Source organism: Salvia miltiorrhiza, chromosome 1, assembly GCF_028751815.1.
Source record: "Salvia miltiorrhiza cultivar Shanhuang (shh) chromosome 1, IMPLAD_Smil_shh, whole genome shotgun sequence".
Taxonomy (NCBI): Eukaryota; Viridiplantae; Streptophyta; class Magnoliopsida; order Lamiales; family Lamiaceae; genus Salvia; species Salvia miltiorrhiza.
Window position 1 is genome coordinate 64,221,613 of NC_080387.1, and position 15,605 is coordinate 64,237,217.

The window sequence follows — 15,605 nt, forward strand, 5'->3', positions numbered from 1 at the left end:
GGGTTTGCGCTCCTAAGCTGAGGGGTGGTTTAGGTGTGAAGAGCTTTTCTGATATCAACAACAGCTTTATGTTCAGATTGGGCTGGCAAATCATAAAGGAACGAACCCTTGGTTTCGATCTCTTTCGCCGGCGTTATCTCTCCCCGATGTTAAGTCCTTCCTCCCGTTGGTTTTCCTCCTCTATCTGGCTTGGTGTTCGTAAGCCGATTCAACAGATCGTGCAGGATACATTCTGTATTATTGGACGAGGAGATTCCGTCTCTTTTTGGCATGACAATTGGCTCGGGTATAAGATCTCCTCGCGCCTACGTATTCCGAGCTACATGGCTCCTTTTCTCAACCACAAAGTGTCAGATTTTTATTTTGATGATATTTGGCATCTCACTGATTCGTTTCTGGTGGCTTTTCCGGAGGTTGCTTTCGACATTATCTCGCTTCCGACTGGGGATATGGAAGATGAGCGAGCTTGGGTGCACTCTCGGTTTGGCAATATTTCGGCTTCTTTGGCCTTTGATCATTTCGCTCCACCTTTTCCTTCGGTGGATTGGGGGAAGTGGATTTGGGCACCTTTCATCCCGGTGCGTCGTTCTATCACTTGTTGGCGGATCATTTTGGGCCGTCTTCCTACTATGGATGCGATTCAACGTTGTGGTTTCATTGGGCCTAACATTTGCAGCCTCTGTCTCAATGCAGAGGAAAATATAGATCATCTTTTTTGGGGTTGCAACTTTGCTAAGCCTTTATGGGGTTTTCTTTTCTCATGGTTTGAGATGGAGGTTCCATTTTTTCATGATATTGGCAGTTTCATTATCTTTGCTATGAATTATAATGCAAGTGCGCAGGTGACAAGCCTTTGGCGTGTGGGCGTCATTACAATTCTTTGGGGTCTCTGGTACTCTCGTAACCAATCTATTTTTCAAAATGTTGTGGCCTCACCTCATGCTTTGATGAAGCTTCTTAAGATTTCCTTTTTGGAGGCTGCGAGCAATTTTAAATTAGGAAGCATGGCGAACTCGGTGTTTGAGCTTGGGATCCTTCGTCGCCTTGCTGTTGCAGGCAATCCGCGCCCTGCTCCGGTCACCATTGATGTGGGCTGGACCCTTCCTTCTCCTTCTTGGCTCAAAGCCAATATCGACGGGTCCATTAGGGGTAATCCTTCGGTGATGCATGCGGGTGGTGTGGTCAGAAATGCCTTTAATTCGGTGGTGGCGTGCTTTCACTTTTCGGCAGGAGCCGGTTTTGCCTTTGAGGCGGAACTTTTTGCTTTTATTATCATTCTTGAGAGGGCTGCTGCTCATCAATGGTATAACCTCTGGATTGAATCTGATTCAACATACGTTGTTAATGTCTTCAATAATCGTGAGGTTCCGGTCCCGTGGCGTTTTCGGAGCAGATGGTGGGCGGCGCTTAAAGGTGTGGAGCACTACAACCTCCGTTGCTCTCATAACTACCGGGAAGGTAACCAAGTTGCCGATTACCTCGCTTCCTCTCTTTCGCAAGAAGGGTTTTGGCTTCATTCTATTCCTGAGATTGCTCAGCTGGTTTTCGATGATGTACATTCTTCCTTTGTTCGCATGGCGCGATAGCTTGTCCTGGGTTGTTTGTTTCGGTGCTTGGTGGGAACCGGGGAGATTTGGGGGTGATGGTACGGCCGGAACTTCCGAAGTCTCCTCAACTCAGTTTCCGCCGCACCTTGTTTCTTTCATGTTTTCTTTGTATCTAGACGGGTACTCTTTATCCTCGATTTGAGGTTTTAATGAGGCCCGGCCCTGGTCTTCTCTTTGGGGTTTTTTTTTTAGGTTCCGTTTTCTTTAATAAAATTTCAATTCAGCATGAACAACGATTGTTCAACATTAAGTCATGAACATCGTTGTTCATGCGTCACATGAACAACGATGTTCATGTCATGAACATCGTTGTTCATGTGCTTATGTTCATGTATTTTATGTATTTGTTCATGGTTCTCTATATGAACATCATTGTTCATGCATTTTTGTTCATGTATATTATGTATTTGTTCATTGGTTCGCACATGAACATCGTTGTTCATCAGTTCGCACATGATCATCTCCCTATATATATATATATATATATATATATATATATATATATATATGGCACACTACGATTTGGTCCCTATGTATTGGACTTTGTTAGTGCACAGTTATATTTTCTCCTTCCAGATAAATATCAGTCATAGTCACTAAATCAACATCTACAAATCAATCTAAAATCTCATCAAATATGAGAAATCTCATTAGAACCATGAGAACACCTCTTAAAATAAGAAATAAGAACTAGGAAATATGTATGAATTTTATGTAGAACACGTATGAATTCGTTGTATAAAGGTATGAATTGCGAAAAATTAATTTTTTTCTACCTTTGAGATTCGAACTCAGGACCATGAATTCATCCAATAAGATGATGAATCAACCGTAGATCTTGATGATCTAAGAGTTGAAAATAATTCTTATTTTATATTTTAAAAAGTGTACTTATTTTAGTGCTAGCTCCCCTATATATATATATATATACACGTAGATTATTATTTAGAACGTAAGTCATGTTGGGTACTGTAAGTTTCATATATATTTCGCTGTAAATATGTATCTGGTTGATATTGTTTCTTTTTCGTACTTATTTGTAACATTGTTTGACTATAGATATATCGCAATCGTGTCACTTGCTTGCATGTTTGAATAGCCTTATATACAATGGTGGACTAGTCCCCACCAAGCTTCTTTTTTATTTATAAAATCATAGTTCGTGTGCTTATAAATTTTCATCATCAAAATAATATAGTAGAAAAGGTGATTGCTGAGATCAAAACTAGGCTTTGGGGATGGCAACAGATTTTCAGCCGGTCACCACCTTTAAGGGATTTTAGATCGTGGTTTGGAGCCGCCTGTGTTGCAGATTAGTTTTGACTTGGCCTCTTTGCTCCTGCTGTTGAAGGCTTTCTTCCTTTTGTCTTTCTCAATTTTTTGGTAACCTTCTTTTTTGACTTCTTTTGGCATCACTGGTGCCTGTTGCTTTTCTATTAATAAAATCCACTAACCTTTTCCTGATCAAAAAAAATAATAATAATAATATAGTAGAAAATCCATCTTCTCGAAATTTAAAAGATAAAATCCTCGTCGTATATTTCCTCCGTCCAATAAGAGTGTGCATAATTGTTGGTGATAGGAGAGAAACATTATTTTTTGGATGTACGTACATAGAGTAAAGGGGTTAAAGTAGCAAGTGAAAGAGAAAATGTGCGCATATTATTTTGTGATTGACGTGTTCAAACGATATCACAAGTTTATGTTTAGGGATTTTACAGTGCTCATTAATGGTGTCGTATTTCTGGTGTTTTGAATGCATGACTTGCACGCAATTACAAACAAGTGTCACAAGCTCGCCATGCCAGCCCCGCGACCAACATCACAACCACCATTAAATTAATTTACCCAATTAATCTTCTTATTGCATTGATAATTAAAGTTTGAATTTTGATAAAAATAGAGACTAACCCTAATAAAATCGAGAGCGTAGAGTGCAAATTCATTAATTTATGTGTGTTTCTGTAAATCCATTCCAAATACAAAGCCTACAAAACAAATTTTAATTCAATGTACGTGAATTCAAATTCATTGATTATTAAAATCCCTCTAGCTAGCTATCCCACTTCTGACTTCTGACTCTTCCGCACCAACCACAGAATTTAACTCTTGTGTCATATGCTGAGTATAAAATTAGTTCTGGAATTTTATTTTCCAACGATGCAGAAGATCATATAATGAGTTTCGCAAACCTGTCTGTATAGTGTGTATACTGTCATTCATAAAAGTACATGAAAGAGAGAGAGAGTGTGTGTCACATTTTCAATAATACTATTTCTCACTGCATAATGTACTCGAATCAGTTCTCTCAATTCTCAACTAAACATTTTACAATTTATATTCATGAGAAAAGATATAATGTGATAGTTCAAAAAATTAAAATAAAACTTTTATTCGTGGATAAAGAAAAGAGATAAGTAAAACACTTTTTGATGGACAAATAAAGTATAATACTACTCCCTCCGTCCCACGAATCTTGACACGTTTGATTTTGCCACTTGAATTAAGGAGTTGTAGATTAGTGTTTTAAGTATGTAGTTAATAAAGTATAAAAGTGATAAAGTAGGAGAGTGAAGGTAATAAAAGTGATAAAGTATGAGAGAGATGGTAACAATTATTACTCCCTCCGTCCCTATTGTTGACCACATTTCCTTTTTGGTCTGTTCCATTATTGTTGGCAACTTTCTTAAAATGGAAACATTCAATTTAATTAAGCTTAATTAATTACTTAAACTTAAATCCTCTTTAATTAAACACACACACACACCACAAGCACAGCCTCCCCCCACCCCCACCCCCGCCGCCCACCCCTTCTGATCCCCGCCGCCCCGCGCCCGCCGCCTGACCTCGCCGGACGACAACAGCACCGGTATGCTCTCTCCCCCTCGCCACCCCCATGCTCTCTCTCTATCTCTCTCTCAGCCTCCCCCTCCCTGGCGTATTCACTTGCCTCCCTCTGCCGCGACCCCCATGGCCGCCGCCTCTCTCGACCATCTCCCTCTGTCTCGCATCTCCCATCTCCCTCGCGTCTTCACTATGTCTCGCATCTCCCTCTGTCTCCAATTAAAGAGGTGGCACGATTTGGGATTTAGGGCTTTCAGGCGGCGGCGGCTGCGACCCTTCCCCTCACCGCGCGATTTGGGGGCCTAGGGTTGCCGGTGTCGCCGTCGCCATCGTCGTCGCCCTTTTCTCTGCTCAATTTCTCTGATTTTGAATTGGTTTTTTGGTTTGCCTGACGAATTTGGTTTGAATGTTTTTTGGTCTAGTTCTCTGGTTCTGGATTTGCTTGACGAATTTGGTTTGGATTTTGCCACAACACCGACGTTGATTTGGGGTTCTAGGCTCTGGATTTGGGGATCTAGGGTTTGGAGGTGGCTGTTGGTTTTGATTTTTTGGTTTTTGATTTTTTAGTTTTTGGTTTTTTGGTGACAAAACATAGCCAGAAAATTTGGGGCCATTGTCGCCATCGCCGATTATTTGGTAATGTGTAAAGATTCGTGAGACGGAGGAAGTAACATTTATTTACGGTAATACATTGACACAAATTTTGTAATTCGTGAAAGAGAATAACATTTTTATTTTCAACTAATTCTCAATATAATTTGTAATGTACACATTGGCTAATTGAAAAACGTAGTTTTTTGGCATGCCATATTTCAACCCAGTGGTCAACAATAAATACAGCCTTTTTTTGTGAAAAGACAATAAATACAGCCTTGAGCTAAGTGTTTCATGGACTCGAGCCACGCCAAATAATTCTTAATTTAAATTTGACTGATTTATTATCGAATTATTACTAACATTATTGAGCACAAAAAATTTATTCACACTCCCGATTTTAAACCAATTTTCAAAAATTATCATTAGAAAAAATATATAATTACATATTCTAGACAATATTACACCTTATGTCTCACTTATAAATTATAATGACACAATTTCTTTTTTAGTCTGTCTCATTTATATTGAGATTTTTTTTAAATATAATGTAGTTCCTACCCACTTTACACTTTTTTTCTTACTATCTAAAGTCCAAAAAAATTATGATATTATAAGTGTGACGAAGGAGTAACATTTTATTGTAAAACTAGATATTTAACATACACATACATTCCTAATAAGATATACAAAGTTAACAGTTTTTTATATTCTCAAGATATTTTACTAACTTGGTCACGAGCTAACAATTCAAATAATGTCAAATTCAAGGTTGGACTCATTTAACTAAGGAGCCTCTGCCTCACCAAACAAGCTCAAACAAACTTCCAAGCAAGTAGCTTCATTAATTTACAATCCTACCTCGAGCCAAATAGCCTCCCTAATCATTATACACGCAATTACAGTCAAGAAACTAGGATTTCATTTCACAAATATATTCCACCATTCAAAAATAGAAGCAACAGAAAAGAACTCATCCGGATTATATATGCATATAAACATATGATTCCAACAAAACCATAAAAAGAATAATACGTACAGCCACAATAAGTGAAATCTGAAGGAAATCGCAGAAGAGCCAAAACTTGAATTGGAATCAATGATACCTAACGCCGTACAGTTAGTGTAAGTGTCACTATGAGCAGCACAGCAGAGCAGAGCACCATTGATCAGTCGATTGCGATGATGAGGAAACCCACCGACACATACATGAGTAAGACGGGATAAAGTGCAAGGGCTTTCCTCCTCGGGCCAACAGCGCTGCTCATGAACGGATATGCAGCCCACGAGCTCCATGCCAATGTGACGACGACAACCACCACTTTAATTATTACGTTGTCCTTCAACATGCAAATCAAGGCACCCACATCCAGGGGGAATAGACAGTAACCGAGAAGACTTAGGCTCTGAAAGAAGATGATGTGACCGCCCTAAAACACGTACACAAGTTTGATGAGAATGAACAAGGCATTACTTCCTCGAGGAGAACTTGCAAGTTTGATCAGAATGAACGGGCCATGCTAAAAGTCAAAATTGACAACTCATAGCATTTACTTGCACCTTGTTCATGCACATGTGTGTGTGTGTAAGAGAGAGAGAGAGAGAGAGAGCTACCAGTAGCAGCACATTCAAGGTCAGAATTATAGCGCCAGCCGCGAGAAGTGCAAATGCAACAGCAAAAACTTCAGACTGAAAACAAGATATTAAACGAAGATCATTAGTCAAGACATATCTGCTTGAACGATTACAAATTATTTTCAACTTCAATATACATGGAGAGTTTAGCCAAACATAACTTCCTGTTAACATTATTTCCTTTCCCCTACTTCTACCAGCATTTTAGGGGAAGTTTACTTTGGGTAATAGCTTAAATAAGTAAAGATAAGGTAGTGTAATCTACCACGTACTTTGTTGGATTGATTAATATTGAGCTTGTTAGATCGTATAATCTATGCATTGTCAATCTAATTCATCATCCAAAGTAAACACCCCTTTAGTTGAAACCCATTCCATATTCTACACAAGAAGCAGCATCATGCCTAGCAAGACAAAGGCCAGAACAAGAAACTGAAACTAATTCATCATCCATTTTACCTACTCGAGAGTTATTGCAGTTAGCAAAAGCAGAAATCCAATAGGTAAAATGGATGATGAATTTCAGTTTCTTGTTCTGGCATTTAATGCAGCTACAGAGCATTTAGTTATTTGCCTCCGGATTTAATGAGACTATATGATTTATGGCTCGTTGTACTAGTCATAATGCAAGTCATATTGTTTTCGACAAAAAAAGATGGGATCGGGGCCTGTGAAATTGCTTGTAATAATATAAAAAAAATAGAATGTTGAAGAAAATGGAAATTTAAGTTAGATATCACATTTAATGGAAAATGGATAGCATCAGAAGAAATAAATTAATACGCACCATGATACTCGAAAAAGGTAGCAAACATTAGTCTTGATTTCAATGCAATAAGAAAAAAAAGGAAAATTATATCAGAAGAAACTACCTCAAAGAAATTTGAACTTTTTATTATCTTTTTTTTAAAAAGATAATAACTTGATAATCAAGGCAAAATTAGACCATGCAAAAATAACTAGCCGTACAAAATGAAACAAATAAAATGCAACAGCTTGAGACCAGCACTACAAGGCAAGAAAGTTCGTGAACTGGTTTCAAGTTTCATATTTGGATTTCTTAGCTAAACATCCAAACAATCCTTATAATGAAATATTCTAAATAACAAGCAGCACAACGCATGCAAGGCCTTAAAGGCAAAAACAACAAACTGCTACTCATCCACCATATAGATGCCATAAGATCAAGGTGAATAATTATTAAAATTTTCCCCTCTCTTATGCAAACAGCAATGAGCCAAATGCAGCTAAAGAGCATATCAAGTTGCTCTTTTGGCCGATCAACTTTTACCTATAACTTACTAAACCCTTCTCTGTTGAAATATACGATCATGAGCTGGCTTTTGTACTATTTATAGAGGAATGCAAGTCATTGATGCAGCAATCACTGCCCCAGTAGAAAGAGGGGGGGGGGGGGGGATAGATGCCAATCACTAAAAAATCCATAACAAGTCTTGGAATGGTGGAGATTTTCAAAATGTGAGTAAAAAATATATATGAGAATTAGAAATTGTTGAAGCCTTGAAGGAAGTCTCCTTCTATTGTTTCTTTCAACCAAATATTTATAAATTAGAGTATTATACAACTTATTTTGTTTAAATGAAAAAAAGGGGCCATATTTTTATTCTATGCATTGGTCTGCATGGTTACCCTGTAAGACCAGAATGACTGCTTACATGGATCAAAACAAGGAGAAGTTCATCCCAACAGGACTTCAATAAAATGAACCCATTTCAATATGACCTCGATATAAATCCCCAGAGGGCCAAACAAAAAAGTCTATCATCAGTAGAAGAAGCCCAAGCCCATGCACAAATTAATTTATTTTCATGGAAACCCATTCCTTCTCTTACTATCAGTCAACTTAGTTTTAACCAACTTTGATTATTCTAGAATAGGCCTCTGGAAACCCATTCCTACTCTTAGGGGGGTGTATTAGTTCAAGATTTGTGTAGATTTTAAAAGTCCATGGATTTTAAAAGTCTATAAAAGTCTCATGGATTCTTCATGATTTGGAAGGAATTCTGGCTCGGATTTTAGGTGAATTAGCAAGAATTTTTCATGATTTTATCGGATTTGAAATCCACAAAGCCAGCGGGCATGGAGACCGCGCGGGCGCTGTAGGCCCCGCGAGCGCTTGAGGCCCAGCGCCCGCTGGGTAATGGAAATTTCCATTGTTGCAAAGATATGTTAATGATGCTATTGAGAGGAGCAGACAAACTGTGCAGCCATACCAATGTCTCTGGCTGGCTCATTGGAAGCGAACAGACTGCGATGCAGCAGGAGATTCCACTAGTCCCAGCGCTTCTCAAAGCGAGGAACTTGATTATGTTGCTAGGAAAGATGGTTTAGCGAAGGGAGTGGTGGCTTCTTCGAGGTCTGCCACTATAGGGTTGACCTTTGTAGCGTACTACCATTTTTTGGTCAAAATAAGCAAACATTACCACGCTCTGAGTAGTTTGAACAATAGTGCAGTGAAGGAATATATGAGAGATGTGAAGGCTTCTACGGTTACTATAGGGAATGAATTATCAGCTGAGACAGACCAGCGAGCGCTGGCTTCTTCATACTTGAGCGCTGGGTCAGCGGCCGCTAGAACCCAGCGAGCGCGGTGATTTTGCCAGATTTGTGAATTCTCGTGGTGTCTCGTCGGATTTGTTGATGCCTATTTTTTGAACGAAATCAATGAAAGTCATTCCAACTTTAAAGTCCATAGATTAACGAATACACCCTGATTTTCATAGACTTTTAAAAATATTGAACGAATACACCCAGACTTTAAAAGACTTTTAAAAGTCTTGAACTAATACACCAAGACTTTAAAAGACTTTTAAAAGTCTTGAACTAATACACCCAGACTTTAAAAGTCTGCAGAAATCTATAAAAATCCTGAACAAATACACCCCCCTTAATATCAGTCAACTCAGTTTTAACCAACTTTGATGACTCTAAAATAGGCCTCCAAACTAACTAGTGCCTAAAAATTTATTTTTCTTTAACCTCATGTGAGTGTATCTTGAACAAGTAAAAACCACAAAATCCAATGGCCCTTTGCAAAGAGTACCTCAAACATTTCCTTTTAAGTCGGCAATATTTAATACCAATCTCATTCAGGATGCAAGTAAAAAGGCATATATTACTCCCTCCGCCCCATTTATAACGTCCCAAAAAAATGGGGCACGTAAATTAAGGAATGAGGATTTAGGCAATAACGTGGTAGTTTTAAACTTGATTAAGAAAAGTAGATGAAGAGAGAGAAAGAGAGAGTGGTAGAATAGTAAATGAAAATAAAGTGAAAATGAGGCACGCAAATTAAGAAAATGGCCTTAATTTATTTCCTTTTTTGGGTTGAGATGTTATAAATGGGACAATCCAAAATGAAATTGGGACGTTATTAATGGGAGTGGGACGGAGGGAGTACTATATTCTAGGCTTCACTACTGCCTCATTCACAGGGTAATCATCAATAATAAGCCAACAGGGTTGTGATTCAAGTGGATTACAAAAAGACTGAGACTAGGAACATCATTTAAGACATGTGTCTGAAATATGCATGCTGATGGAACTTGGAAGTAGCTTAGATAATCAGCATATGAATTTAAGTACTGGAGTGACATGATTTGCAGGATATGACTCTAAGAGATAAATATCCATAAATCACATAACTGAACTGAATATCTGTGCTAATCTAAAAAATTCTTACACTACACACTTACTAGAGACGAGGTACATTTCGATGAAGGACCTGAAGATTTCCGTGTCCATAACAATAGATATGAAACTGCAGGACTATTTCACATACAAGTTGCCTTCAATTACGCAATTATTCTATTGAATGACTTGAGTATGTGATTGTATAATGAAGGAAAGATTGACAAAGTACATTCGTTTGACAGTCCAGATCTCATCCTATAATGCCATGTTGAGTGATTTTATTTTGAAATCTACAGTTCACTTAAGTTGGAACTGAGTTGATCTTTTTCAGCAAAAACAGAAAGCAGAAGGTCACTCATGGCAGTGGGCAAACTCTCAACTGACGAAAAGAAAGAGAGTGCACAATAAATCTGGAGGGAAGGAGAGATAACGAGAGATGACGAGGGAGACAGTGCAAACTCTCAACTGACTGAAAAGAGACAGTGCACAATCGAAGATGATGGGTATTTTGCAAGACTGTAAAGATCTTCAATTATCAAAGAAACCCCACTTTCTGAAAGAAAATACTAGTTACTATTGAGTTTGACTGTCTGGAGAAAGTAGGCATTGAATCTCAATGAGAACATTGAGCACTCTTTTGAGTTAGTGGTAGATTTGAAACCCATTTAGCAAAACGACAGCTTTCCACTCAAATCCTTCCGACCGAGAAGATTCTGAAATTCCACTCAGTTGCAACTGTGCAACATACCACGCGCCAAGAATTTAAACACACACTCCCCAAACATACATCCCATCCAATAATGCATGACCAGCACTTGGCAGGACATATTTCGAGTGACCACATATGGAAACCCATTTTACAGGTGATCAAGCAACTCTGCTGAGTGCACTATGCCACTATCCAACAATTGGTCGAAAGATTCAGATGTAGTAATGACTAAAGGTAAAAGTCAAACTTGGATACATCTTGTTCTTGACATGATTTAGATGATGTTGGACTGGCAGGGACTTTTAAGTTTCAGAACTCAACCCTCTCCACGTTAGTAGAAAAACCAGGATAGTATATTATATATGCGTATATGTATGTACGTACGAATGTGTGTATGCTTCCATAAACCATGAGAAAACTATACAAACATATACTTGTAAATGCATATAGGATCAAGATATTGCCTTCTGCAACAACCATCAGGAACATACTCCATATTTGGCTGATGCGAACAGATACCCACTAATCAAGTCCTATCTGACAGGGAAAAGGCTTATCTTGTTTCGGCTCTAGTAACTATCTCCAGCCATAATTCGTGCCAGGCAATCAAGATGATAAACATTGATGATTGACAAGTTAAGTTAATTCGTACAAACATCTCTAGGTCATAAGGTCCCAATTTCATTACAAGCCCTATTTTCTTTTGATGCTATCTATTTCTGCAACAAATCGCCCAGAAAAAAAAAAAAAAAAAAAAAAAAGAGTAGTGTCACACTTGCTACATACCACAAAGATTCATCCCAAGTAAATACATAGGAAGCAAAAACAGTATCCGATCTAAAGTCTAGCATTTGAAACATAATCTACAACTCTTATGATGGAGATGCATACTCTTTTGGTTTTGGTTTTGGTTTTGGTTTTGGTTTAAGGAAAAGGCACTTACACAAATAAAGCATAAATGATTTATCACTAGAGAAACAAAATATGACAAAAGTAAACATTACAAGATTACCTTCTTAACAGAAGCGGACCAGGAGAGAGTGAGGCCAAGGAAAACAATGAAGAAGAAGGGTCCCCAGAGATCCCAATCCCTCAATGCCTTCCCCGGATCCTCCCTGTAGGGATTGGGGAAAACAACCAGCTTCAGATTGCTCACGATCCTGGATAAATCCCTCTTAATAGTATCCCAGACAGGCTCCGTGAGCGTATTGGGGGGCGAACCGAACCCCGAGGACGCAATTCCGGCGCTGCTGCTGGCGGATCCAATCGGCGGGGCAAGAGGGGGTTTAGGAACGGTGGAAGGGACGGGAGTTGGCTTGGGGACGGTCGGAGGGGGGAGATTGGAGGGGATGAAGGTAGGGGGAGGAGGTGGAGCGGAGGAGACGGGGATGGAGGCGCGTGGAGGAGACGGGGGGCGAGCGGGGAGGACGGGTAAGGGGTTGGAGTGGATGAGGTTCTCGATCTCGTCGATGTCCGATTGGGAGCTCGGATGCAGCGGAACCGTGTCACTGTAAGACATTGCGGTGGTGTTTTTCAGCCGAATCGCAGCGGTGGCGGTGGTGGTGAGCCTGAGAGAGATGCCGGATTTTCTTTAGATGGAAGCAAGCAAGTCGTGATGGCGTCAAATGGACTTCACTGACTTCATGGTTAGGGCCTATGGAATAAATTTTACATCCAAAAGTCTTTACTCAAATATTAAGACGATATATATATTGACATATTTGCCCATTATAGGTCATGCTAAAACTCTAAGGCTTATTTTTGTGTTTGATAAGTAAATTTATTAAAGTGGAAGGCCCGTATTAGATCATTGGCCCGACCCAAAATCACTGTTCATTAAGGGAAACACAACTGAGGGTCACCCTCGGTTACGGGAACTATATGCTACAGTGATTCTGGTTTAATTTCTCGTGGGCAAAATTGCCCCCAATTCCTCACCTCAAATTAATTCAATTCTTCACCGCTGCCTCTTGCATTCGCCGCTTCCTTCCCCACCCTCACCATCCCCTTCCCTCGCCCAAGCCCTAGCCGCCTCCTGCAAGTTTTTTAATTTCTGGAATTGAGGTGCGAGGTTGCTTGGTTTGAGAGGGCTGCTTGGTTTCGGTCGATTTCTGCAAGCTTTTCAAGCCATGGCCGATGTCGCCACCCCCGTCCAGAGAGAGAGTTGAGCGAGTTTGCTTGGTTTCTAAAACTTCTGCTTGGTTTCTGAGCGAGAGAGAGTTGAGCGATGTCGCCAATTTCTGCTTGGTTTCTGAAATTTCTTTCTTGGACACTTCCGACCAGAGAGAGAGTTGAGCGAGGTTGCTTGGTTTGAGAGGGTTGCTTATGTTGCTGGTAGTTTGAAGCTTCTAATACTTCGGTTGAAGCCGAGAGTGGTTTAGTGAGCTGAGAGTTTGAAGCTTTTTTTCGAAATTAGGATTCAATTTTCGAAATTTAGGAATTAAATTTCCATGTTGAGTTGTTAATTGGGAGACCGTGTGTTTTTCTGTTGTTGGGACTGATTGATAGATATAATCTTCACTCATTTATTCTGCTTCTGCATCAATTTTGTGTCGTTGCTGGAAGGACGAAAGATCACATCCAGCGGTCAACGGGACCTCGACCAAGTTGCTGGAAGAATTGTTGTCGTTGCTGAGTTGCTCCATAGATTCATTGTTTAGCTGTGTTTTAGCTTTGTTGAGAACATTGTCAGCGGGCATATGGTTGAACAATTTTTTGTTTGAAAATGTTTCATGTTTTGACTAAAAAAAATGTGAAGGACACCTTAGTCATTCAGTAATGTTCCTAAGGATATTTTGGACCTTTTGTCATTATGACGTGAAGATAGTGTGTGTTATCAAACAACCTAGTACCTTTTCGCACTTATAACACAGTGCTACCAAACATGAGCTCATTTAGCTTTGCTGGCCCAAACCCAACAACCTTTCCTTGGGTTTAGGAAAATGTCATTAACTCAACCAGGTTTTCAAACACACCCTAAAAGTCTATCAATTCATACAATCAATAAAATGAGGATGGATAAATCTCATACGGGGACAAACCTCATCTTCACAAGATTTTGCGATCATTTTGCTGATGCATGTGTATTTAAGTGCAAGAAATGTGAGGGCTAAACCGTTTGTTTCCCTGAAATAAAAGAAAAAAGGGTGATTCTATTCATAGCCCCAATTTTACTCTTTATAGCCTCTAATTTATTAAAATATTAATAAAAGTACTATTTCACCCTCTTGTAGCCCCTGAAAAAGGTAGTAACTCTTCTTCAATCCTTCTCTCCATGGTGCTGCTACAGCCTATTTCTTCGTCGTTCATCTCAAAGCTCGCCATCGTTCCACCATTCTCAATTGGTGACGCCACCACCACCTCGAGCCCCTGATCCCCTTCGACTTCTACTTCGTCGAGAAAATCGTTTGTCAATTGATGCCCTTGTCGCCATTGCTGCCGCATGATTTAACTCGCGTTTGCCTCTGCACAAACACTCACAAAATTCCCTAATTAAATATCAGTTGCTCTATAAACACCACTAACTAATACGCATGCAGTAAACAACTTCAGATCCTGAGTGCATATCCGAAGACCAGCTATATATGCCACGACGAGAGCGCAACCAGTTTTTAAATTCCTGGAAGAGCCAAGTATTCTTGTAGCATCACCATGATTCACTATGTATTGTTCGACCCCTTATTTAAAATTTTGGAGGAAATTTGAATCTGGCGTCACTTGGCTGTATCACACAAAATATGACATTGGATTTTGAACATTTCGTTCCAGGGAAAACAAGAATCTCACTGGTATGGCTTGCTAAGTGTCAATACACATCTTGGGGTTGGTGAGTAATGTATTGTGTTACAATGGTTATTCCTTCTTCGAGATTTGATGAAATTTCCATAACTGTTTCTGCAATTTGTTCATGCTTTCAGAACAAAGCCGAAGGGACGACTTGGAATCTCTGGGTTATGTCCTAAGACACTTCCTCATATGCAGAAGTCGATGCTTGTGCAGTTGGTGCGAATTGAACGAAACGTGGTGCGATGTGTGCAAGAGCAAGAGAGAAATGCAGTTACAGAGAAAAAGAAAGAAATTTAATGACAATGCTAAATTCCAGTGCGTGTATTTTTCTAATCATATTTTTAGGGTTAGAGACGAGTTACATGTAAATTAAATTGGGGGTAAAGGGACGTAATAGTACAAATATTAATAACTTTAATATTTTTACGAGCCCATTTTTGTAAGTTTCTGTTGAGAATTTTTCTGTTGCCAACATTATTTTAAGTTGTGTCAGATTTTTCATTGCATTTCAAATTCCAAAAATTTCATCGCTTTTTACACCTCACAATCATAGTAAACAAAATTTATTGTTCATTTAACTTGCAGCGAACAAAATGTAATTGAAAACAACCCGAAAAATTGCATGTTGAGTGTTAAAAGCAAAGCGTTTGATTTATTAATAAATTAATATAGAGTTGAATTTTATTTGATCTAGGGAAACCAATAATTCATGCATGTTCTTTCATTGACTTACCTCATATAAAACTACATGAGTACATGTTGAGTATCTCAACATT

At 39.1% G+C, this 15,605-nt stretch overlaps 1 protein-coding gene across 1 annotated transcript; it reads right to left on the reverse strand.

Annotated features, from left to right (window-relative positions):
* Positions 1 to 5,944: 5,944 nt before the first annotated feature.
* LOC131004811 (protein YIP4a-like) lies at positions 5,945 to 13,910 on the reverse strand. The gene is made up of 3 exons (XM_057931570.1): positions 12,056 to 13,910; positions 6,660 to 6,734; positions 5,945 to 6,475 (listed from the first exon to the last, which is right to left on the reverse strand). Exons 1-3 carry the CDS (start codon positions 12,560 to 12,562, stop codon positions 6,215 to 6,217), a joined length of 843 nt encoding a protein of 280 aa, XP_057787553.1. The 5' UTR covers positions 12,563 to 13,910; the 3' UTR covers positions 5,945 to 6,214.
* Between the last annotated feature and the right edge of the window lie 1,695 nt (positions 13,911 to 15,605).